Source organism: Lontra canadensis, unplaced genomic scaffold (genome assembly GCF_010015895.1).
Source record: "Lontra canadensis isolate GAN:19392208 unplaced genomic scaffold, GSC_riverotter_1.0 scaffold96, whole genome shotgun sequence".
NCBI classification, from domain to species: domain Eukaryota; kingdom Metazoa; phylum Chordata; class Mammalia; order Carnivora; family Mustelidae; genus Lontra; species Lontra canadensis.
The window spans coordinates 4,192,662-4,216,567 of record NW_022631090.1 but is presented as its reverse complement, the minus strand read 5'-3'; the positions used below and the strand labels follow the sequence as shown (position 1 = coordinate 4,216,567).

At 44.9% G+C, this 23,906-nt stretch overlaps 1 protein-coding gene and 1 non-coding gene across 5 annotated transcripts; one reads left to right on the top strand and one right to left on the bottom strand.

The window, feature by feature from the left end:
- Positions 1-346: 346 nt before the first annotated feature.
- On the top strand, positions 347-23,692 carry CAPN6 (calpain 6). 4 transcript variants are annotated; one of them, XM_032837087.1, is made up of 13 exons: positions 347-474; positions 6,638-6,817; positions 14,514-14,645; positions 15,638-15,846; positions 16,363-16,555; positions 17,326-17,519; positions 17,740-17,817; positions 17,925-18,111; positions 19,687-19,809; positions 19,971-20,173; positions 20,774-20,895; positions 21,240-21,376; positions 22,012-23,692. In XM_032837087.1, the coding sequence occupies exons 2-13, from the start codon at positions 6,653-6,655 to the stop codon at positions 22,192-22,194; spliced, it is 1,926 nt and encodes a 641-aa protein (XP_032692978.1). In that variant the 5' UTR covers positions 347-474; positions 6,638-6,652; the 3' UTR covers positions 22,195-23,692. The 4 variants fall into 4 exon arrangements, with proteins under 4 accessions (XP_032692978.1, XP_032692980.1, XP_032692981.1 ...); XM_032837089.1 differs by lacking the exons at positions 347-474; positions 6,638-6,817 and adding exons at positions 7,661-7,839; positions 12,530-12,645; XM_032837090.1 differs by lacking the exons at positions 347-474; positions 6,638-6,817 and adding an exon at positions 7,661-7,827.
- LOC116854922 lies at positions 2,682-2,789 on the bottom strand. The gene has a single exon (XR_004380247.1). It is a non-coding gene; the product is annotated as a U6 spliceosomal RNA (small nuclear RNA).
- Positions 23,693-23,906: the final 214 nt, after the last annotated feature.

Below are 23,906 nucleotides of genomic sequence, written 5' to 3'. Positions count from 1 at the left end.
CAGCCTGGCCCCTAAGAACTTTGTCGACACTTCCCGATTATTCTCTCCATGTCCCCTCTCAAGTCATCTGCACTCTTCACCCCAGGACAGAAAAGTCAGAAATCTATCAGACCCCTCCCTGAAAGTCCTCTTTCTCCTTGGAACAGAGAGAGCTTTCAAACGTGGCTTCCTGAGTTTTCCAATTTGCTGGTGGGTGGATCTGGAGTGGGCATCCCGTCTGCACATCTGGCAGGGGGAGCTTTCCAGATTTTCCTCATGACTCAGGATCAGTTTCTGACTGCGAGGCGGGGCAAAGGCTCCTGAAGTTTCTGTGAGGCACCTCCCCCTGTGAGCAGAGCTTGGTACAGCCCAAATAGTTTTCAGGTTAAGAAAGCCAGAATCTTTGTTCAGCTGCACTGACTGGACAGACTTTGTAGGGGTTACCTGGCCAAGAGCGGCGGCGACAGCAGCAGCAAAGCTCCTGGGATAACTAAGGTGAGCAGAGAGGACATTTGCACACTTTTCTTTGCTGGATAACTTGGAGGCTAGAGGAGGTGAAGCAACTTGAACTTTATAGTTGATCAAACTCTGCAGCTGTAATTTTTATGAGTTGTCGGAATCCAATAGGCGTGAGGAATAGTTTGAAAACTTCAAAATGGATGGGACACTCTCTGATCGGGGGGATTGTGGTTCTCTGGCGATGAGATTTTTCTGGTGATATCTGGTCAGTTGTGTGTGGGGTTGTTCTTTTTTGTTGTTGTTTTTGTCTTCTTGTGACACAAAGTACCTGATAAGGAAGAACGAACCTGGAAGGGAGGTGTGGAGGGAGAAACCCTCTCAAGGCTGACAGGGCTTCCTTCTGGCATCTGCTGACCCACAGGTGTGGGCAAATTATTGAAATGCAGGCATGATCATGGATCTACACTGTGTACAAAAGGTCTTTAAAAACCCTGGAATTGGGGTGCACGGGCTGTGTGCTCTTGCACAAGACAGAGTGGCAGCGAAGGCTGTCCCGTCTGCTCGGTCAGGGGGGTCCCTCCTGCCCTGGTGACAGGTTGACCTTCTTCTCTGATTTTCCCTCTAGCTTAAACTTTGATTTGCAGTGGGGGCTCTATCCCCTTCCTCCCCACTCCGCTGCCACTCACGGTACAGGGGCTTAACTGGGCTACTTGGCCAGAGTGGGGTGGAGGGGGGAGGGCAGTGAAAGGATCCACGTATTGCAATTGAAAATCGGTTCTGAGGATTTGGAGCCTGCGGTTTGGGGAGAATCTTCTCAGAAAATGAAACAAATTCTAGCATCCCGACGGTCTCCTCTGGCTTCAGGATAAAGCATTGTGGTTTGTATTCATGTTTTACTGAAATATGGCTAACGTCTCATTTGTTAATCTCGATTGTAAAATTAAGGACATTGTATAGTGTGGGGGAATTAAAAAACGATTCTTCAGTTGAGGGGGTGGGGGCTGCTAATTAACTCCCCTACCAGTTTGTCTGCATGTGCGTGTGTACACGTGTGATACTTGGAATTTGAATTCTGGTCTTTATTTATCCTTACAGAATCCCTAGCAGGCCAGGGATAAGTCTAAACACTTGCGTTGTGAGGAATAGGTTAAAAAAAAAAATCTTACCACATCCTTGGGTGTTTTCAGTTCCTGAATTAAAAGCAGAAAAAAAAATCCCTTTGTGACCCCCAGACAGTGTTTCTTTGATTAGCCTTGATTTGAAATCATCTCACCTTCTGACAGCTTGCAATTCAAGCGCAGAACTCTTGCATGCATTCTTGTGAGAAGAAGACAATGAGAATTCTCACAAGCAGGAGGTCTGAGTTTTCAGGCCAGCTCTGTCATTAACTGTGTATGTCACCTTGGACCCGGGCTTTCACCTTCCTGTGAAAGCCAGGAGCTGGGTGTCATGATTTCTAAGGGTCCTTCCAGGTTAACATTCTATGAAAATTGGAAGCGGATTCTCGCAAGCCTGTGAAATGCAAGTTATAGGATGGGCTTATTCATCCAAGAGGGGGGAAAACATGTAGTGGGGCAAGCCAGTCAAGAAGAAGAGGTGGAAGAGAGAGAAGGTATCGAATGGCAGAGGGGCCATTTTATATCGGTCTTTTAAAGGTCAGTGAAAATTTTAGTTAAGGCAGGTGATTACGTCTCATTTTCCCCTAAGGACAGAGATGAGATTTAATGTGCTAAAAATGCATGTTTTCTAATACCAATGCTGGACATTCGTCGTATGTTTAACAGTTAAAAGTATGTTTGCATATTAATTTTATTAGATCACCCCACCCCCACCAGCGTGATACCCTGAGGTATACGAAACAGCCACAGTATTTCCATCGTGCTGACGGTGAAACTGAGGGACAGAACTGTTATCTACATTAAACGGTGGTATTTGGGACTTGATCCTGGATCCGCTGACCACTTGTGCTCTTTTTACGATTCCAAATTGTTTTGTATTCTTTGATAAATTTCTTCAATAATGGAATTAAAGGGAATTGTGCACTCTTTTTTCTTTTCTTCCAATTTCTTTGAACAGTCTTCTCTCTGGATGGAGTAGATGTGTCCCAGATAAGGCTGGATCCGAGGACATTTATGGTCCCATTCCAACCCCAGGATATCTGGCCAACCATTGGAATCTGGTCAGCCATATGTTCCCTGGTAGAGGCGTGTGCATAGATGTGGGCTATGACTGCCTGTAAAGCCATGGGAAGCACTATTTTCTGGGGAGCATGCCTGTCATCCTTGCGTGGGGGCCACACTAATCTTCTCAGTATCATCCCATTTTAGTGTCTGTGCTGCTGAAGCCAGCACTCTGTGGAACGTGGATGCTGAGTTTTTATTGCTTCTGCCTCTCCACAGCACCCCTGCCTGTGAGGCTAAAGTGGTGCCTACTTCATGCCTGGACAGAGCTAGGTCTCCTGCATTCGGTTTGCTCTGAAAACTCCTAATAGCTGTTACCTTCTATCTTGCTTTGAGTACAGCACAGAGGGGGAAACTGGGGGTGGAGCGGGGAGGGAGGGAAGCCAGCCAAGGACACCACCTCGGGAGCCATGTTCTCCCACTCTCTCCCCCTAAATGCCTGCCCTTCCTCTCCCACTCACCCTGGGCAAAAGCAGCTTGTAGCCTGCAGACCAGATTTCCTCTATCAGAAAATAATTCTCTTTAAGAAACTGAGGCCTATTTCCCATTTTAGAGCAAAATCTGGTTTCTATGTTAAGGCTGACCCACAGGCGATGGACGAGTGATTTTCTTCTTAGGAGTTTGCCCAGTACCCTACCCCCCAAGATTTCCAGTCCAGTATGTAGCAAAAACTCCATCCTCCAACTGCAGCCCTTGTATTATTCTACGTGGCAAGCTCCCCCAACTTCCCCTGGCAATTTCCCACTTTCCATCCTCTGGACCCACCCCTCCCACTTGCCTGCATCTCCACAGCCTTCTTCATGCTCTATCTCTAGGCAGTACATCCTCATTGAAATCGTACTGCTTGCCACCGTCATCTCAATGCAAAAGCCCACACTCGGCTTCACCCAATCACCCATGATATGTACGACCCTCAGGACACGGAGTCCATTTGTTAGCCAGAGGCTGTCTTTGGTTTCTACCCTAAGCCCTAGCTTTGTTTCTGTTTACTGACTTTCTGAATATGCCATCTTTAACTTGAAGGCCCTCCTGTCTTCGCAGTTGGGTGCAGTAAGATAACCAAGAAGGAGCGCTCCCTTCCCCACTCTCCTGGGCTCTGGCGGGGCAAATTGTTTGTGACAAACCGACAAACCCGACTTACAAATTTCTGGGTTTCCAGAAGTTTTTTTTTTTTTCCTCCAGACTTATCTAATGAACCCTCCGAGGTGAAGGGTTCTGATTCTCCCATGATCATCAGACCGTGGACATAAAGAACCTTTTCAATATCCACCATGGCAATAAATTCTAGGCAGAATGACTCCAAGTTAGGCATCATGTTTGCTTTGGAGGGTTTCCCTCATTTGAGCTTAAAAAAAAAAAAAAGTCCCTTTGGTGACCAAAAGAAGCAGTGTGGTGTGAGGGAACGCTGCACGCTGAATCTGACATTACACAGACCCGGGCTGGAGTCAGTTTTACATTTCTAACTGTCCCTTCTGAGAGTTGCCATTTCTGCAGATACAAAATAAAGGGCCCGGATAATGCCTCCTAAACATGGCTGCCGGGAAGAGAACATGAACTAAAATGCGTGTTTCAGACGATACATGCAAACATTAATTGTCTGTGTAAGACCATTTGTCCATTCAACAAATATTTCCTGGACAGCGGGTTGTGCGCCCAGCTCCGTGCCAGGCCATGAGAGCACTGATGATGTGTATCTTGCCTTTCCGGAGCCCTTTCCACTTGTTCAAAGCACTTTTGCTCTAACCATCTCATTAGGTACAGCCACAGGGTAAGGAGGGCAAGAGAGATAACCCCACTACCCTGATGAGAAAATAGAGGCACAGAGGAACCAAGCCAGAAACGGGGCACAGCTCTACTCTGCAGGTCCAACGGGACTTGAGGCTACGATTTTATTCAAATGAAAGCCTGTCAAATTTCAGGCTGATAGCCTGCTATTCCATATTTACTGTGCACCCCCCAAATGCAAGTGCTCGCACCCGAAACCTTGCCCTATACACATCAGCTGGATATTGTGTCTCTGAAAGGGTCTACTGGGATCATACTGGTTTTTCAAATCAAACCTGATTTTCTTTTCAGTTAATGTGGCTTCTGTCTATGGACAAGCCTTCCTTATATAACAGGGACTCGCCCGTTGACTGAGTAGCAAGGGAGGCATGGGGGCAGAGGGCCTTCGCAAGAACAGGAAATACCCATTTATCCAAAACGTTCAAGGACTAGGAGGTTCTGGCAAACTAAATATCCTAATTGCCCCAGACTATCCCCCATTTACAATCCCCAGCTTCTGGCAGTCCATCAAACCTTCCAGGGAAAGCCAGAGGCACAGTAGTGTTTGCTATAAGTTAGAGCACGCATGAAAATTAGGGTCCAATTGTAACAGGCTCCAAAAAGGAAACTGAGTGTACATTCAGTTGGCTCTGATGCTGCTTAACAGAAAATTATTACTGATACCACTCATGCCTCCAAATACAATGAGATACACTTTAATATTTAAAATATGTGAACAGAATTGAATCTGATGACCAAAGGCATTTTGGTATTTTGCAGTGTCCTGTATGTAACCTTCAATTTGAAAAACAATGGTCAATAAATAAGGCTATATATTAGTTTAAAAAAAAACTATGGTTCTTTTCAGCTTCTTATTCTTTGAATTCAGAGAAGGGATAAGTTTGTTTTTATATATTGTAGTTTGCAACTAACGTCAAATTCAATTTTTTTTTATGGTTTTCAAATAGGAAGTCTTCCTTACCAGTAAGGCATCTCAATGTAATACTGAAAGGACATGAAATAAGATAGTAGAGAGGTCTGATTATTATTTCACTTTTCATAAAATAGTGGCTCCCTCTTTATTAATTGGATTTGAGCTGTGTTACCTAAACAGACACTCTCTAAAGTGCTGATTAGTTTTTTTTTCAAACTTTGCCCACTTTTCAGCAGATACTTGGACCTTAGATTTGCCTGTTCTGCCCTTCATGCAATCACGAAATATAGACATTTATCCATAAAATGTATTTTTAAAATAATTGGCACCATGTAAATTTCACAGCCCTCCTCTTACTAACCACTGAGCATCGAGAATCATTAAAATCATTACAAATCTATCTTTGTGAATCAAGCAAGGGGATTGAGAACCTTATTATCACCCCAAAGCTACTTAAAATCAAAGTTGTCTTTCAAATTATCCCCATAAATGTTAGGGACATTTGAGTGTGGGGCACTCAGATAGACCATTGCTTGAAGAGCCACTATATTAATTCTCTAGCCATGTGAGATTTTTTTTAAAGCAAAGAAAGCAACAATGTATTGCCATGGGATAAGAATCTATAGTCCATCAAATTACTGTAATTGAATTTCAGAGTCTTGCTTTTAAAGAGGGCAGATGATTGCATGTTAGGCTTTGAAGAAGAAAGAGACACAAACAATCTTTCTATCTTGGAGGCCATCTGCTGAGCTCTGTTGCCTGCATTAGCCTTCTTGGCCAGTAATAAAAAAATGCAAAGCTCTTTAAATGATAAAAGGGAAGGAATTGTGTAAAGGGGCTCCATAGAAGTGAAAGGGGCTGCTTCTCCCCGGAAGCACAAAATGTGTGGCCCTCAGGGTACCAACTTATTCTGAATGTAATAAAATGACTTTTTTCTTTTATCTTTGAATTTAAAATTATCCTTTGTTTGAAAGCTTCTCTACGTAAAATGGAAGATAGCCCTTTAAATGCTAATGACTCACATTTAATGAGCAATCTTAACATTTATTTTATATTTTTTCAATAATATTGTTCAAGCCTATATTGCCCTATTTGGCAGAGGAAGAAACTGAGGCCCCCAAATGTTTTAGGCACCTTAGGCAAAGCTCCATGCTGAGCCTGGACCCTACTTTCCCTGAAAATCTTCACTTTTCTTCTTCTGAAGCCAAGCTCCACATTCCTAGCTCCAGGAATAAGTCACTGGGGTGACTACTCTTTGTCTAATTTCAGGTAATCTTCAAAAGAATTCTTCCTCCAATGACCACAATTTTTCTCATTCTAGACATAGTTCGGCAGTATGGGTCCTCCTCTGAAGGTCTTCAAAAACCAGAAGTACCAGGAACTGAAGCAGGAATGCATCAAAGATGGCAGACTGTTCTGTGACCCGACCTTTCTGCCTGAGAATGATTCACTTTTCTACAACCGGCTGCTTCCTGGGAAGGTGGTGTGGAAACGTCCCCAGGTAACTCTGTCTTTTATTTATTGGTTGCTTTGCTTTTTACTTTCTGTCCCCTTCTCGATCTCTTTCATCATAACTCTGTCTGGTGCGCTGTTTCTCTCACACAGCCTACCACATGCAAAGTGATTTAGGAGACAGCTTTAATATGGCAAGTGTTACGGATCGGTGCTTCTGACTCTAGCTTGAGGTATCTTGAATTTCAGTCATATTTGGTCAGACAGCAAATTTAAAAGAAGAACAACAAAACTCTTGATAGGACCAGCATAAATGAAATGAACTCTACAAGGACAAGATGGAGTTTGCATGGGGGGAGGAGGGGAGACTTCTCAGTTACTCTTTGGGTACTGTCTCCTGGATTCCCCCCACCATCAGCCAAGTGGGATCTAAGTAGGAGTGTAGCTCTTTTTACCACCTATCAATAGTTATTATGGTTCTCTGTGAAACAGCTATATTTTATGTCTCTAAAGCAAGTCTCAGGACCACTTCATCAGCCCTGCGTGAGAGGGAGCTCAGTGTATACAATGATAGAATGATGGAATCTGTAGAATAAATGGCAGGCAACCTCGCCCTCTCTAAAGCGTATAACTGGAGGAAGGATATTACACCTGAGAGCCTTCCCGAAGTGGCTTCCCAAAGGCCATAGAGGGCTGTTAGGAAATGTACAGGCTTTTTGGTTGCAACTTTTTAGTTGGCATTTCCAGACCTTACGCTCCGAAATGGACTTCTCACGAGAGCCATTGCAGTTGCCGTAGGTTGCCAGCAGGTGGTGCCAAGATACATTGGTCCCTTTAAGGCTCTTGCGTCTCCTATATGACTGGAAGGACAGGTCTCAGTGTTTGCTTGCAAAGTATGATAGCCATTGAGAGTATGAGACTGGGAGAAGTCCTCTCCATCGGAAGGAATATGACAGTCCTCCTGACCTTCTGCGCCTGCAGTTGTTGACATCCCTACAGATCACTGACCTGCAGTAAAAATCCGGGAAACGTGAGCAGAATTCACTAGCCACTAAATCGGTATGCAGAGGGGTAAGTTTTGTTTTGTTTTGTTTTGTTTTGTTTTGTTTTTGCAGAAATGCACGGAGCAAATAAAGATATGTAGTCTCAGTGCCACTCTTATGAATGGCTGATGATCATGAGGGGCACTACTCTTTTCTGATGCCTGGATCTGAAAGAAAGGACATCGATAGGGCAGAAATAGCTGAAAAGGAGGCAGGAAATTGAGGACGGTTTTTTTTGTGCGGGGGTGGAGAGGATATCTTTTTAAAATAGGACAGACTTGAATGTATTTCTAGGCCAAAGAGTAAACAGTAAAGAAGAAGAGGTTGAAGACACAGGAGAGGGAAGGAATGATTGATGAGGAAGAGGTCCTGGGGGAGGTAGGAGGAGACCCAACGGGTGGCAAAGTTGCAAGCCAACATGAAGCCATTTCCCAGATGTGAACCAAGCTGACAATGCTTTCTGTACTAGCTGGGTCTTGAGACACATGCTTCCTCCTCTCTCTTGGCTCAGGCCTTTTGTCCTTTGCCGCCTTCTTCCAAATTCTGTGGACTGAATCCTAGATGGATTCACAGGGAAGGGAAAAACTTGATAACCAGGGCAAGAATCCATCTCGCTTCTGAAGCAAGGAATACCCCTTCCAGGGTGAGAGGTATCAGGAAGAGAGGGTGAATTGGGGTGGGTAGGAAAAAGAATCAGCATTTATGTCATGCCTACCACGGGCCTAGAGACTCTGTTTAGACTTTTCTGTACATTTTTTTTTTCATTTCCTCTTCATTCACCATGGCTTGGCAAGGTAGGTATTGTATACATTTCTCCAATGTGATTCTTTTTTCTGGTTTGAAAACTAGAGGTAAATATTACTTTGTCCATTTTATTGATGATGATACTGGGTCTCAGAGACAAGGTAAGAATTTGCCCAGGGTCCAACTGCTGACACCCTGGGATTTGAATCCAGGTTTGACCCCAAAGTCCATGCTGCCACGCTGTGTGGAACGGGACACAGAGCTATTTGGGTCCCCTCCTTTGCTAAGATTTGTAGTTTCCCTCCAGTCGGTTCCCACATTCCTCCTCCCTGGGTCAATGCTGTACATCTGTTAAATTACCCATATTCTCCCTTCCGAGAACACACTGTGAGCTTAGTCTTAAGCCCAAAGGGAGCGTCTTGAAAAACATTTATGGAGCACCTACTCTGTGCACCCTCTGTGCAATTAACAGACACAGTCTGGGGCGAGGTGCTCCCATTCTAGTGGGAGAGGTGGCTATTGAGCTATCAAAGAGTTAAATAATAAATGAATGCCTGATATAAGGAATGTTATCTTTAGGCATACAGACAGTAAATCCTGAAGGGTTTTGAAGAAGGGGGAGATCAGCAGATTGGAGTGGTTGGGGAAGGGACCTCTTGTGGGAAGGAGGGAAAAACAAGGTTCTGGACCACCATCTGAGTCTCCTCAAAAGGCTCTGGATTCCTTTCCAGCCAGAGTGGAGGCCAAGCCTGTGGTCAAGAACCACGTCAAAGTTCTCTGGCCTCCCATCAGGAAAGCAGAGAGACAGCCCTGGGCCTCTCTGAATTGGCTCAGGAAGACCAGATGGGTCGCTGGCCTCACCCGCTTCGTTGGCAAGGTTGAGAGCCCGGTTTGTAGGAAATCTCACAGACATCTTGGCCCTTGGCATGCCACACAGCCTCATCCTCAAACAGGGCTGTTTTCTGAAGTCTCTAAAATGGAAGAAGCACGATTAACCTGATAGTCTCTGTTTCTTTCCTTTCCCATGTTTGAAAGCTTCCGCCTTTATAAGCCTTCATGCCTGTAAACCCCACTGCTAGTTGAACGAAATGACTTCAGTTAAGCCCCCAGTATCCTCGGGCAGGATTAAGTGTCCCCTTCTTCCCAACTGCCCCTCCCTTGCTGTGTCCTAAGGAGCCACTTTAGATAGGCAGGGATTATGGGAATGTTTTGCAGTTACTCAGGGCTGGCTTATCTGCCATACCCTCCAGAGAAAAATTTTTCTCCTTAACTCCTCCAGGGGTCCGCTGGCCCCAGCTTTTGGCTCAGCTTCCTGGGTACACTGGTTTATGGCTTGAGACATGTGTTCCTGAACTTTCCTGTCCTTCTGGAGCTTCATCGTATACAGTCATAGTAAATTCTAAACTATGCCGATTTATACTGACTTACAGTGTGATTGTAAGGCTTCAGGTAGAATCTTTAGGGCTGAAATCTGGCTGCCAAATTCCCATAAAAAATCTCTTCTCCAGCCACTTTCCCCTCCTACTCCACTCTGGCTTTTTTTCCTGACTGACTCATACCCAGCTACAGTAGTGTCTTAGAGTCAGACACATCTAATCCCTGACTAAAGAGGTTCAAACCCTCATGGGGATTTGTGCCGCAGCTGTGGGGGAAGGGAGGACAACCTGCACAAGATCTTCTGTCAGCTCTGGTCGAGTTTTGAGCTCTGTCCCTACTTACCATTTCCTTTGCCCAGGTTCTTTCATGAGGAATACCCTCCCCAGGGGCCATTTCACTACCCCAGGTGGGAGGAGGGTGATGAGGGTCTGGATGAAAGCCAAAGGTGGTAAGAATGGAAGGGAAAGTTCAATAAGGGGCAACATCAGAAGCAGAATACACAGCCCTCAGTGACAGATTGCCTGGAAGGAAAGAGTAAAGGGGAAACACTTTTCTTTGTGCTAATAGACGTTTCCAGCCCCCTGCTGAATGGGGCACCTCCATGCAGTAGTTTTGGCCTAGGCTGGTCATAAAGTTCTTATCCTTCCCAGAGATCATGTCCCGCCAACCTGACTTGTCCTCATGTTTCCACCGGTGACACAGTCGAAGAGAGTTGGATGGGTCCATCCCATTTATCTCCATCGGTCCTGCTTATTTTCAATTGTGCCATTTACCAGCTTTCCCACAGCACAATTTAGAGACTGTAAAATTTACCTGCTGGAAGAGTACGAGGCAATGATTTTTAGTAAATTCACCAAGTTGCAAAAACTTCACAGTAGAACAGTCACATCATCCCCATGAGACCCTTTGTACCCTTTTGCAGTGAGTAACACCCCCCACCCCATCACAGGCACTCACTAATCTGCTTTGGGTTTCTATCTAGATTTGCCTGGCTCTAGAGACTTTACTTGGAACAGAAAAGTAGCTTCTTTTGCTTAGCATAACATTTTCAAGGCTCATTCATGTGACAGCATGTAATCAGTTTGTCCCTCTGATGGCTGAACAGTATTTCATTTCATGGATGTGTACATTCCTCCCAATTTAAGCAGTTTGAGATTTATACTTGGAGTCTTCTAAGCCAAAGCCTAAAGGCTCAAATAAGATAATTATGTCGTGACTTGGGTGTCTGGACCCCTAACCCCTCAGCATGGCAAGCCTGGAGCTCTCTTGGAAATGCTACAAGCCTGATAATCCTATGTCTCCCTCCCCAGTCTTCCAGAGGTCTCTGCGAAAGGAGATGAGGTGAGGACAATGGCAAGGACTCTCAGCGCTCAGCTAAGAGAACATATTTCCTAGAGAAGCTGTTTTGCTTATAGAGGGCTTTGACTCAGGGATGGGGGTATGTGGGGACCATTCCTGGCTTTACTCTTGGTGTCCAACTTTCTAGTTGTGTGTGTTTCCCCCTAAGAAATTATTTTGCCTTGACAAACGATCCAGTTCAAGGAACACAGCAACTGTGCCAACACAGCTGGGAGCCATTAGGGGCCCAGCATCTTCCCTCCCTCTCAAGCCACCCAAATATGTGAATATGTGAGCTGTGACCTCTCCCCAACTCCATTCCTTACCAGTCCAGCAGAGCTCAGGCCACAATAGCCCCTTCACTCTCCATCTAGGCTCAGAGTTACAGAAAAATTTCTCCCATCTTTCTTCCTTACTCCCAACATGAAGACACCCCATTGTCCGAAACTAGGGGAAAAAAAATCAATAAACAGCCATTTCATTATTTTCAAATGTGTCACCAAAAAAGTCCATTTGTCCGTTAGGTTTGCACTGGCTTATTACCCTTTACCTTTTCTCCCTCTTTAGCTTCTTTCTAATCTCTGACTTCCTGAAAGAGGTAGAGGTTGTAGCATAATAAAGATTTTCTCCTCTTTTCATGTCACGATGCTGACATACACCAGAGATTGATTCCCACTGAGTGAATTAAATTGAAGAGTTTAAAGCCGATTGGTGATATTTAGCCTGGAACCAAAAGCTGAAATATAACTTAAGCAAGTCTTTCCAGAACAATGAAGAGCTATTAGGCGAGTGTTCAGCAGAGAGGCATGAAGCATATTCCCTAACTATATGTCTTATTGAAGAATCTAAAACTTCAGTCCTAGTTCTCCTACTAACTAGCTGCCTGCCTGGAAGGCCAAGTTGCTGCCTTTTCCTGAGCCTTTTTCTCCTTTGCAAAATAATCAGGTTGAGTAAATAATCCCTAAGATTTTTTTAGCTTTGACAACCTATGGCTGTTAATTTATCATGTTTTAAAATCCATTATTAAGTGGCCATCCATCATGCATGAAGAGTGGTAAAGGAAAACTGGGCCATGGGCCAGTTTATAAGAGGAAATAGAAAACAAAAGATTTTGGGGGGGCCCAAATTTATATTCTTTCATGATTACACACACACACACACACACACACACACACACACACACACACACAATGACCACATTCAGCTTGGATCTACAGGAGAGTAATTACCCAGTTTCTCAATTTGAGTTCTGTTTACAGGTATTTGTTCATTTATGTGACCCTTTAAGTCTTGAATAAAAGCTGGCATGACAAAAGTGTTTGCTGAGCCTGGATCCCTGTTGTGAAATGGGAGCTTCGTGGCAATCCAAGACACTGTAATGTAACCCAAACCACTAACAACTTTATGTGAAACCAGCAAATAATTTGCCTTAATAATCTAAAAGCACACTTTTCCATACGTCAGTGTTCACTTTATTGTTTTTCCATGCCAGGCAACTATTATTTGCATAATCTAAACCCAAGAAATCATTATATAACTTCTTGTCTTGCTCCAAATAAAGTGATAACACCTGGCCCACAAGAAAAAGCTGTGTTTAGTTTCATCTTAGAAAGGGCAAAGAAACAATTGGGAGAAAAAGAATATCAGGGCCTAATTCACCCAACATACCTACTCTATACTCAATAAGTGAAAAAACAGGCAAGTCCCAAACCATAAAAAGATATTAAGATAGAAGTCTTCTTCTAAGACAAAAAAGTAACGTCGAGACACTAGGTATGCATCTTAAAATAAATAAATAAATTAATTAATTAATTTAAAAAAGACCAGAAAATCCCAAACTGAAAACCTTCCTAACCCTCTCTTTTTGGCAGAGGGATGCCCAATTAATCTTTATTTTGGATTTGTCCCTGCCTAGGATGTTTATTCCTTTCCAGAGTGATTTTGGCTTTTAAAGAATACATGGAATGTTTCATTCTGTAGACCAGACCCTTCATCAAGGAGAATTATGTCCATTAAAAAAAAAAAGAGGTTTGAGAACCAGAAAAATATAGCTGTCTCTATTTAATAAATTTTAAAAAGATATATGTCTAGATTTTCTTCCCACTTGAGACTAAGATTTATTTCTGCTGGGTAAGCAGAATCTCAAGGTACTGGCCAACGGCTTCCTCCATGAAACTTTCTCCAGCTACTCAAGACTTCGTTGGTATTTCCTGCTTTTGAACTCTGCAAGTGCTGATTCTCTGAGTCACACTATCATGTCTTCAATTACGGGATATTATGGAGGCAGCGATGTTTTTGTCTATGCCTCTCTACCCATTGTGCCTCCATACCTCTCTCTTGTTGAACTGCCTCACGCTAGTCATCCCTAAAGCTTCAACTCAAGTGTCACTACGCTATTCAATCTTTTCTATCTACCACCAGAGAGACTTTGGGGATCCTTCCTCTAGACACTGATTATACTTTGGAAATAACTTTAGTGTGCCCTCAAACATCGTGTTGTTATTGTTTTATTTGGGTCTCATTTTCCTACTCACCGTGGGAATAGCACAGCTGTTGACATATTGGGGAAACATAAATAGTGCCCCTCACCTCTGTCTGGCTTCCCTCAGAGCAACCTCTGTGGGAAAAGAGTGTGTTGAAGTGCTCCTGTGAGTGGTCAATTACCACCTGCTATTAGAGCTGCCACCATCTATATTCATCCAAAGATGTAGAAAAATCTAGTTGCCATGGAGACTGCTCTTGCCTTTGCTTTTTGTTGGGGAAAGGGCTTTCTGTATAAGGTCTCCTAACTCATTTTCCCAGGGAGGGAGAAGCATTCACCACTATCCAGCCTTGTCTTTTGAAATGCAATTATCCTTCCAGGCACAGGTGCTTCAGAAAATCTCCTAGTGACCAATAGGACTGGAATGCAATGTGCTAATCTCTAGTTCCCTTCAAAAGCTCACTGCTTTAGGGAAAACTCTTCTGAACCACAATGCTAATTCTAAGCGCCCCCACCAGCCTATCTCGACCTGTCTCATTGCATCCTTGCCTCTCATTTCTCCTGCCACTTCCCCTCATAACCCTATCTCTGCTCCGGATGATTGACTGCTTTGTGTTTGTCCTCACAACCCCCCCCACCCCTACTTTCCCTTTATCCCATTTATGGAAGTCCTAGTCACTATCTTTGTCCTGCCTACCTCAGCTCACGCTGACTCTTGGGAAACACTTTCCACCCCTTAGAACCAATTGTTGTATCCATAGGACATCTGTGACGACCCCCGTCTGATCGTGGGCAACATCAGCAACCACCAGCTGATCCAAGGGAGACTGGGGCACAAGCCGATGGTCTCTGCGTTTTCCTGTTTGGCTGTTCAGGAGTCTCACTGGACAAAGGTATCCCCCTCTCTTTTGAGACCTCACTCAATTTCCACCTTCTTGTCTTCCTTAGTAATTTGGGGAAAATCAGGTTTAAGGTTTTTAGATTGTTCAATTCTTGAATTATGAGGATTTTTTTTAAACCAATACAGAAAATTGAAAGAATTTTACAGGGAGAACCTCTATACTCACCTAGATTCTTACCATAAACATTTTACTCTGTTGGCTTTGTCACACATTAGTTGACCTTTTGTCACTTGTAGCCCTTTGATGTAGTAGCTCTGCATACTGGTGTTCTTTGCACCAATTGGAGGATAGAGCCAGCAGGGGCCAGGAAGTCATAGATATGAATAACAGAAAAGACAAGAAAGATGGAAAACAGTTCTTTGAGAAGGTTCTAATAAATTCTCAAGTAAAAAAATTCCTTCAGCATTTAGGTCAAGTTGAAAGCATTGAAATGTTGACTTGATTTGACTTTTCTTCAGAAAAAGAATTTTTGAAGAGTAATTTGTAACTGAATATAAAAAGAGGATTTCTTCAACATAATTTTGTTCAAGGTGTGAATCAAATCCTTATAGAATCTACATGAAATCTCTAGGACAGACCTTTGAAACCTGAAAGTACAGGGGTCTTGTATTTTCAGTGATTTTGTCTTTTAAAATGCCTTATTTAGGTGGTTAAACACGCAACTGTGAATGTTTAGATAGACAGTTTCTCATGATCAAGTTTGTAAATTATCTGTGGGAAATAACTGAATCCCTAACTGGCTTCTCCTCAGTCACCCTATGTGTATTCGGAGCCTGCATGGTAATATGATCCTCAACAAAACTGACCTAGGGAAGCAAAATTTGGGCAAAAAATACCCAAATTAAGACTTCCCAACCTACACCCAAACCAAGTTATTTGGTGTGCTTCCTACTGCCATATATCTTTGCTGGAAGTCAACTGCAACTCAGTATTTGGGTGTAGTCTGGCAAATAACACTTGTACGACTGTTCTTATATTTCCAGACAATTCCCAACCATAAGGAACAGGAATGGGACCCTCGAAAACTCGATAAATATGCTGGGATATTTCGCTTCCGTTTCTGGCATTTTGGAGAATGGACTGAGGTGGTGATCGATGACTTGCTGCCCACCATCAATGGAGATCTGGTTTTCTCCTTCTCCACCTCCATGAATGAGTTTTGGAATGCTCTACTGGAAAAAGCTTATGCAAAGTAAGGAGCAGGGTTGACCAGTCAGTGGTCAGGGTAGACGAGGGAGGGAAGGCTGTATTTGTCCTTGGAAGATTATTCTCACCCAGCCGAGCCCTTGAGTTTAAATGGGATAGGATACCAGTCAGATCTAAGGCATTGCTTTGGGCCTAGGCCTGGTCCTCAAAAATCCTGGAAGATAAAGAAATGAGCTCTTCTGGACTCCGTTAAAACCCCTCCCTACTCCTAGGTGCCCCTTCCTGCTGCTAATCAGTGAATCACATAGCATGATGCCCTCCCTTTTTCTCCTTCCCTAATATTTACCTAGACAAGGAAGCTTCTTCATTGACTGTCCTTGCTCAACATAACCTAAGCTCAGAAATCTCTGACTATAATCTCAGAATATCTCTCATTTCATACCTCGAGAAAAGCCAGCTGGTAAATGCCGGCTGGGCGAGAACTGTTCTAGTTCTTGGGAATAAGATGTTCTCGACCTGGAAAAATCAGTTTACTGAGATAACCTTGCATATTTGCACCCAGGCTGCTTGGCTGCTATGAAGCCCTTGATGGTTTGACCACCACTGATATCATCGTGGACTTCACTGGCACACTGGCTGAGACTGTCGACATGCAGAAGGGAAGATACACTGAGCTGGTTGAAGAGAAGTACAAGCTGTTCGGGGAGTTGTACAAAACATTTACCAAAGGAGGACTGATCTGTTGCACCATTGAGGTTTGTTGTCTCCCCAAAACAATCATTCTTTGCTCACACTACAAAATTAGTAGGGAATGTCACTCTTCCCCCAGAAATTCAGGAGAAGGCATTAGGGTGTCCAGAAAATTAATAATATACATTGAGTCCTTGATCAGAGGCCACAGAGCTTTAACTTCCTTTATTTTTTAAGAATTTATTTCAGACAAAGAGAGGGTAAGAGAGAGAGAGCATGAGCCAGGGGTGGAGGAGGGGCAGAGGGAGAAGCATACTCCCCGCTGAACAGGGAGCCTGATGCAGGACTCTTTCCCAGGACCCTGGGATCATGACTTGAGCTGAGGCCAGACACTCAACTGACTGAGCCACCCAGGTGCCCCAGAGCTTTAACTTTTTATCCTTCTGTACCAACTGTCAAACTGGGGGCCAGTAGTGTTTTTGAGCTGGTGTAAGTAACCTCTGCTAAATTATTCCTCCTGACTCTGCCCCTGGTGGTGGAAGTTATAGCTGTTTGTTCACACAATAAACCAGGCCCACCAAATTTTTAAGCTGCTCTTGTCAGTATACTATTGTGGGTAGTTTCAATCTGAACTATTGAAGTGGGTTATTATATTAAATTCTTTACTTCCTTTCTTTCACTTGCTTTGTGTCCAGTCAGGTGTCTGGATAAAATTTCTATCCGCTCAGGGAGACCTGGCTTCGACCATACTGGGGTAAACCAATCAAGGAAGAGTTGGAGCCAGGCCTTGGGTCTCTCAATTCTTGTGGCTTTATGTATTTTCCTTTATTCTCAGTCTCCCAATCAGGAGGAGCAAGAAGTTGAAACTGACTGGGGTCTCCTGAAGGGCCATACATACACCATGACTGATATTCGTAAGATCCGTCTTGGAGAGAGACTGCTGGAAGTCTTCAGTACTGAGAAGCTCTATATGGTTCGCCTGAGGAATCCCTTGGGGCGTCAGGAATGGAGTGGTCCCTGGAGCGAGATGTGAGTGACGTTTCACTTGGACAGCCCTGTAGTTCTCTCAATGCATCCCTCCAGATTGCTAGCAGGCTGTCATTGCTTAGTGGCATCTGTGGGGTCTATCACCCAGCCAGAGGTGAAATAAAGCAGGCCCAATCCCCACCACTTTTGGTCCTTTGGTGTGCTTCCTGTAGGAAGTCAATGGTAAACCTAACTGCTTATCTCTTCATTTGATTGCTTTTAGTTCTGAAGAGTGGCAGCAGCTGACTGTGGCAGACCGCAAGAACCTGGGGCTTGTTATGTCTGACGATGGAGAGTTCTGGTGAGTGGCTGGTTTCTGTGCTGAGGGCATTGGGGCTCCCTACATGGAACTACCACAGTAGGTTTTCAGCACCATGTTCATTTCTTTCCGGCCCTCCTTCTGTTCAGGATGAGCCTGGAGGACTTTTGCCGCAACTTTCATGAACTGAATGTCTGCCGCAATGTGAACAACCCTCTTTTTGGCCGTAAGGAGCTGGAATCAGTGGTGGGATGCTGGACTGTGGATGATGATCCCCTGATGAACCGGTCAGGAGGCTGCTATAACAATCGTGATACCTTCCTGCAGAATCCCCAGGTTTGAATTAATTTGGTCTTTTTGCTTTACCTCCAACTTCTCAAGGCCATAGGAACTCAGATCTCACCTTGCAGTATTTCCTTGACATCGGTTTTTCAGTTTGCAGCTGTTGTGTAATATTCATCAACCGAGGCGTCTAGGGATTGGCTCAGATGCTGTAAGTTACTGCAGACTGTGTCTACTGCAGCGATGTATGTGGGCAATAATATTAAATTGGAGCCATCTCCTCTGGCTGCCTCTCCCCTGGCACCATATTGCCTGGGGTGTCTCTTTGTGATTGTCTCTCATCAGACAGAAGGGATCTGCTTCCAGACACTCTCTCAATACTTTTTCATTTCTTGACTTTTCTCTGAATGCCATCATTATGCCTCCCTTTTCTCACCCAGAGCCAGGTCATTCTGCCCAGAATCCGAAGCACTACCCCATCAGTAACCCCATCCCATCCATCCTCCATTACAATGCTCTTCCACATGATCCACTGGAGTCAAGCCCTGGCACGCCCCAAAGCACAAAATCCAAACATCCAAAAGCCTGAAACTATAATAATCTTGATGGTTTTGCCCCTAGATGTGTTGATGAGATACCCACACGGGAGGCCAGAATTCTGACTGACCTTATGTGGGTATGTCTTTTCTATCCATGGGCCTCATTGGCGAGGCATTTGGAAGGACACTAAGATGAGTAGGCTGATTTTTTTTAACTCATACTCCCCCCTGCCCATTCTTTCCATCTTAATTGTCCTTAAAGAAATGAAAGCTCCCATTACCGCCCTGTTCCCTACCCGACATCATCCCTATGTACAACCCTGGAAATGTTTCAAATATCAGGCACATCGAGCTAGAGAAACGGGCTTTTGGCTTCAATCTTAACTGTCTGCACAAGATTGATCTTTATGGGTCTTGCAAATCTATGGTTCTGAATTTGTTTTCTGTTTCTTGCTGGAGGGAGAGAAAAAAGCAGAGAGAGAAACAGAGAGAGAGATAGAATGGCTGAGGGAACAATCAGATACCTTTTAGTTTTACTGCCCAATGCCATGATGATGCCCTGAGATGACGTTTCCAAGTCTCAGACACAGGTCTGCAGCTTTCCTGCAGAGGGTGGCAAAGAATCAATCAATCAGTTCTCCAAGGAAGTGGATCCAGCCCCACCCCAAGTCACATATCTGGGCTGGCTGTAGGAGGCTAGCTGAGGGGGATGCTATAGTATTAGTCTAAGCCAAACAAAAGTGCCTCTTGCCTTTATGGATTCTGGAATTTTTTGGTGGGCAGCTTTTTGAAGCAAGGGAAAATTTAAAATAAACCCAGTATCTTACCAAGAAGAATAACCCTTTTGGCATCAAAGACCCAGTCATGAAGTTGTCTCTCAATCCGTACCAAATGCCATAGGGAGTAATGATATATGATCTGCACTTAGCAAGCCCATGAGTTAGCCAAGGCCTCAGTGTCTGATCCGTGGCAAAGCCCAGAAAATAATCGGAGTCTCTGCTCCTCAATGTAGTTATTTTCCCTGAAATCTGAGCTGGCTCAGCTGAAACGGAAGTGCTAACTAAAGTCCTTGGTGGCCTCTTTCCCTTAGTACATCTTCACCGTACCCGAGGATGGGCACAAGGTCATTATGTCACTGCAGCAGAAGGACCTGCGTACTTACCGCCGCATGGGAAGACCTGACAATTACATCATTGGCTTTGAGCTCTTCAAAGTAAGATTGGGCATGTGGAACAGAGAGAATAATGACAGAGTCACAGCGGGGAGGGGAATGAAGATAGGTCCAAGGATAAAGAAAACAGAGGACCTAGGATCTCCTAACACAAACACTGTGATTTGAGTGGGATGGAGAATTTTGTCCTGTCTCATTTCCAGGTAGAGATGAACCGCAAGTTCCGTCTCCACCATCTCTACATCCAAGAGCGTGCTGGAACTTCCACCTACATTGACACCCGCACCGTGTTTCTGAGCAAGTACCTGAAGAAAGGCAACTACGTGCTTGTCCCAACCATGTTCCAACATGGCCGCACCAGCGAGTTTCTCCTGAGAATCTTCTCCGAAGTGCCTGTCCAGCTCAGGTTCAGCTCCTGTGTCCAGCCCAGCAAACTCCTAGTCTCTGCTTTGCCTCCAGTTCTGACCCCCCACCAACTTCCCTCGACCCTGTTCCTCCTATGCAGACATGCAAAAGGACAACCTGTCTGAGTCAGACTTCACTGACATGACGGTGGTACAACTATTTCTCAAAATGGTTATTTTTGTAACCATGAAAAATTCCCCAGGAGAGGTCTGAGCTTCAGAGCTCTGGGCTGCCATTTCAGGGGAATAGGCCTATAGCCTAAGCTTTCCCATGTACATCTTCTCTTCCATTTTCTGGCTGACTCTATTCTTCTCTTAAGCAGCTGACACTCCTCACTGCTCCTCTATTATATTCTGAGTGCTGGGTCACCAAAGCTACCTTTTCACCCCAACCTTGTCTACTCTGATCTTTATGTGCTGGTCCTTAAGGCCAAGGGAAAAGAAAACAGACTCATAAAATATAAGCCATGTCTGAGGAATGAGCTGGGTCACTCAGCATTTCATGCTTTTCAGCAACAATGGCTGCCTTAACAGGCCAATCTCATCAGAGGGCATCAGAGGGCATTCATCATCAGTAACGTGTCTTCTCTTCGATGTTCCAGGGAACTGACTCTGGACATGCCCAAGATGTCCTGCTGGAACCTGGCTCGTGGCTACCCAAAGGTGGTGACCCAGATCACTGTTCATAGTGCAGAGGGCCTGGAGAAGAAGTATGCCAATGAATGTAAGAACCACAGAGGTGTCTGGGAAAGCAAACTTCAGTTTCATTTATTGCACATATGTTTAGAAAAGGTGGTCATGAACACTTCTCTCCAGGGGTATTTTCAGCCTCGGAAAGTCAGGATGGCTGTTGACCTGGACAGAGAATGGGATGTGAACTTCCTTGGGCAAGGCCTACATACTATTCATTTTTATAAAGGATGGGGAAGAAAAGGGAATTGGGAACCAGGGTTCGAGGTCACCTGGAACCCAGGTGTTAGGCTGAAAAGTCCCTGTGAACTAGTTTCTCGACTGTCTAGAAAGGGTACTGTAATCACTCTGTTAAACGCGACTGTCGCTTTGTTCCAGCCGTAAATCCGTATTTGGTCATCAAGTGTGGCAAGGAGGAAGTCCGTTCTCCTGTCCAGAAGAATACTGTTCATGCCATTTTTGACACCCAGGCAATCTTCTACAGAAGGACCACTGACATTCCTATTATAGTGCAGGTAAGACTGTGAACAGGGAACAACCCCCCCCACATACACACGCCCTGCCTCCTGGATGGCTCCCATTCCATTCCAGGTGCTAGATTATCCCAAGTATCTAGGGTACTCAACTATCCAGGATACAGAGCAAGGGTCATCCTGGTCTTTGGCTGTTTGTTTTTACTCCAACACACCTACCACCAAGCACAGACACTGACTTCCTCATTAATTTCCATTGTAAATATCCTCTTCTCTATCCCTTTCATTGTGGGCAGAAGCTCACACACTCACAGGTACACATGTGACATATACTATAAAATCCCATGAGGGGAAGCATATGCCAGGTCAGATGACCCTTATCCTGCTAGGTCGGGATGGACCACTATCCTTTGGCTGTTTTTCTGACCCAGTGCCTCTGCCCAGCTGCCTTTACAAAGCCTTCACATAGCTTGAGGCTGACCTTGAGCTCTCCTGGCTGGCTTGTCACCACTCCTTTTTGAGGTAGCTTTCTGTCAGCCAGAGCCCATTATCAGGAAAGAGTTTCTCAGTTTTAAAGCTGAGCTTTCCAAGTTCAGCACTGGGTTCTAGATGCCATTGGGCCAAGTCTGGTCTTGCAGAGGGTGGTTCATATTCGCTTTCTTGACTTGTCTCTCCAGGTGTGGAACAGCCGGAAATTCTGTGATCAGTTCCTGGGGCAAGTTACTCTGGATGCTGACCCCAGCGACTGTCGTGATCTGAAGTCTCTGTACCTGCGTAAGAAGGGTGGCCCGACTGCCAAAGTCAAGCAGGGCCACATCAGCTTCAAGGTCATTTCCAGCGATGATCTCACTGAGCTCTAAATCTTCAGCTCTAGGCAATCCTGACAGAGCTTTCCAGCCTTCCCTTTTCTGTCAGGAGCCAGGTCTTACCTAATCCATACTCCTTTCAAAGAAAGAAACTCACAATAACTAACTTTCCTTTTCCTCTGATAAATTCCCCATACCTCCCGATCCAGGTAGCATCAGTAGCTACATAACCTATATACCTCCAGCAGCTGGACAGGGGGAGGTGACAGTCCTATGTGGAGATCATACAGATGTCTGCCAACAAAAAGATCTCTGGGGCTTCCGGGGGTGCGATTTGAGCAGGACAACAACGGCCTGGATACCCTACAGAAGGCTTTGCTGCTTTCAGGCACCCAACATTCTCTTCCCTGTAGGGCATGTTGAGGAGGGAGGAGGGGTGATCAAGGCCAAGCTGGTCTAGCCTGATATCCCAGCTCCTGACTGAACACTACAGACTTGCCAGCAGCATTTTAGTCAGCGGCCAGAGCCTGCTTCTGAGTCCCCAGCCCTTATCACCACCAGCACTCATTGCCACCTCCACTGCCACCACCATCAAATACCACCAAATATCACCACCCCCGGAAAGTGTTGTCCTGCCCTCACCCAAGTCACCCCCCACAGTAGGTTTTACTTTCATGTTGAGGAAGCTTCCTAGGTGCTTAATGACGAGCTGGAATTCAGTGAGGTTGAGACAGTGAGTAGGAAGGGCCTGAGCTCCAGCTCGATGGAAGCCAGCTGTGTGCCCCAAAGAGGGAAACGTGGAAGAAGCTGCAGTGGGAGACAAAGCCTCGGTCCCCCACCCATCCACACACACCTACACTCACACACGCGCACGTGGGCGCGCACGAACTACCATTCAGGCAGTCAGCGGGCAAGAGGAAGGACGAATAAGTACCACACACCCCCAAAAGGATGAGAAAACCCACCCAGGCATATTGTACAGCCAATTTGGGGCCCCTGACTGCAATGTGAAACCTCCTGCTGCTGCTAGGTTTACAAACAAGCCCATTGTCCTGTGCCTCCTAATATCATTGGGACTGAAGACCCCACCTGGGGGCTTGAGATTTTGGGTCCCAACCCTAGGCCTCCCAGTTGGGAAGGTTTGCCCCCTGGGAGCATTTTTTTTTTTTGCCCTCTTGTTTTTTTCAGTATTTCTAAGGAATTTTCTTGAGTCAGTCCTTCTGAAATGTTGTTCCCTCCGTCTCATCTATCAACATTCTACCCTTCTTTCAAGGTCCAGCATAGACATCACCTCCTCCATGAAGCCTTCCCTAACCTCTCCCAACCCCAACTTCTGACAATATTTCAACGCTTCTGCAATGATGAAGAAAAAACATAGTTGTAGTACTTAGTCTAGTCCAGCACGCACTCATTTAAAAATATATTTTGTAGGTTTCTTTTTTTTAACTCACTCATTTCTTACCATGTTTTCCAGTCTGTGTAACTTCTGCAGTGCCTTCCCACCACACTGCCTTACATAATCCAAACCACAATAAAGTTCACATTCAATAAACTGACCGGTCTTGACTTGATTTGTTGGCCCAGGAAAGATGGCAGGAGTGACCATCTCTTGAGACTCATTTTGGAGCCACTAGAGTGGGTAGTGGGGATAAGGGAATCTGGGCAACTTGATGCTAATCAGCGGGGGAGGTTGGAAGAACAGAGGGGGAGATCTTCCATTCCACATTTAAGGATATTTACGTGGTATTTGGGGTTACATGATTTTG

What these genes read in the sequence shown, in the direction of transcription:
- CAPN6 (XM_032837087.1), top strand. Translation starts at nt 6,653, where the DNA reads ATGGGTCCTCCTCTGAAGGTCTTCAAAAACCAGAAGTACCAGGAACTG. An exon ending in TGATCTGTTGCACCATTGAG is followed by an intron (nt 16,556 to 17,325) that starts GTTTGTTGTCTC and finishes CTTTATTCTCAG; the next exon opens with TCTCCCAATCAGGAGGAGCA. An exon ending in TCTGACGATGGAGAGTTCTG is followed by an intron (nt 17,818 to 17,924) that starts GTGAGTGGCTGG and finishes CCTTCTGTTCAG; the next exon opens with GATGAGCCTGGAGGACTTTT.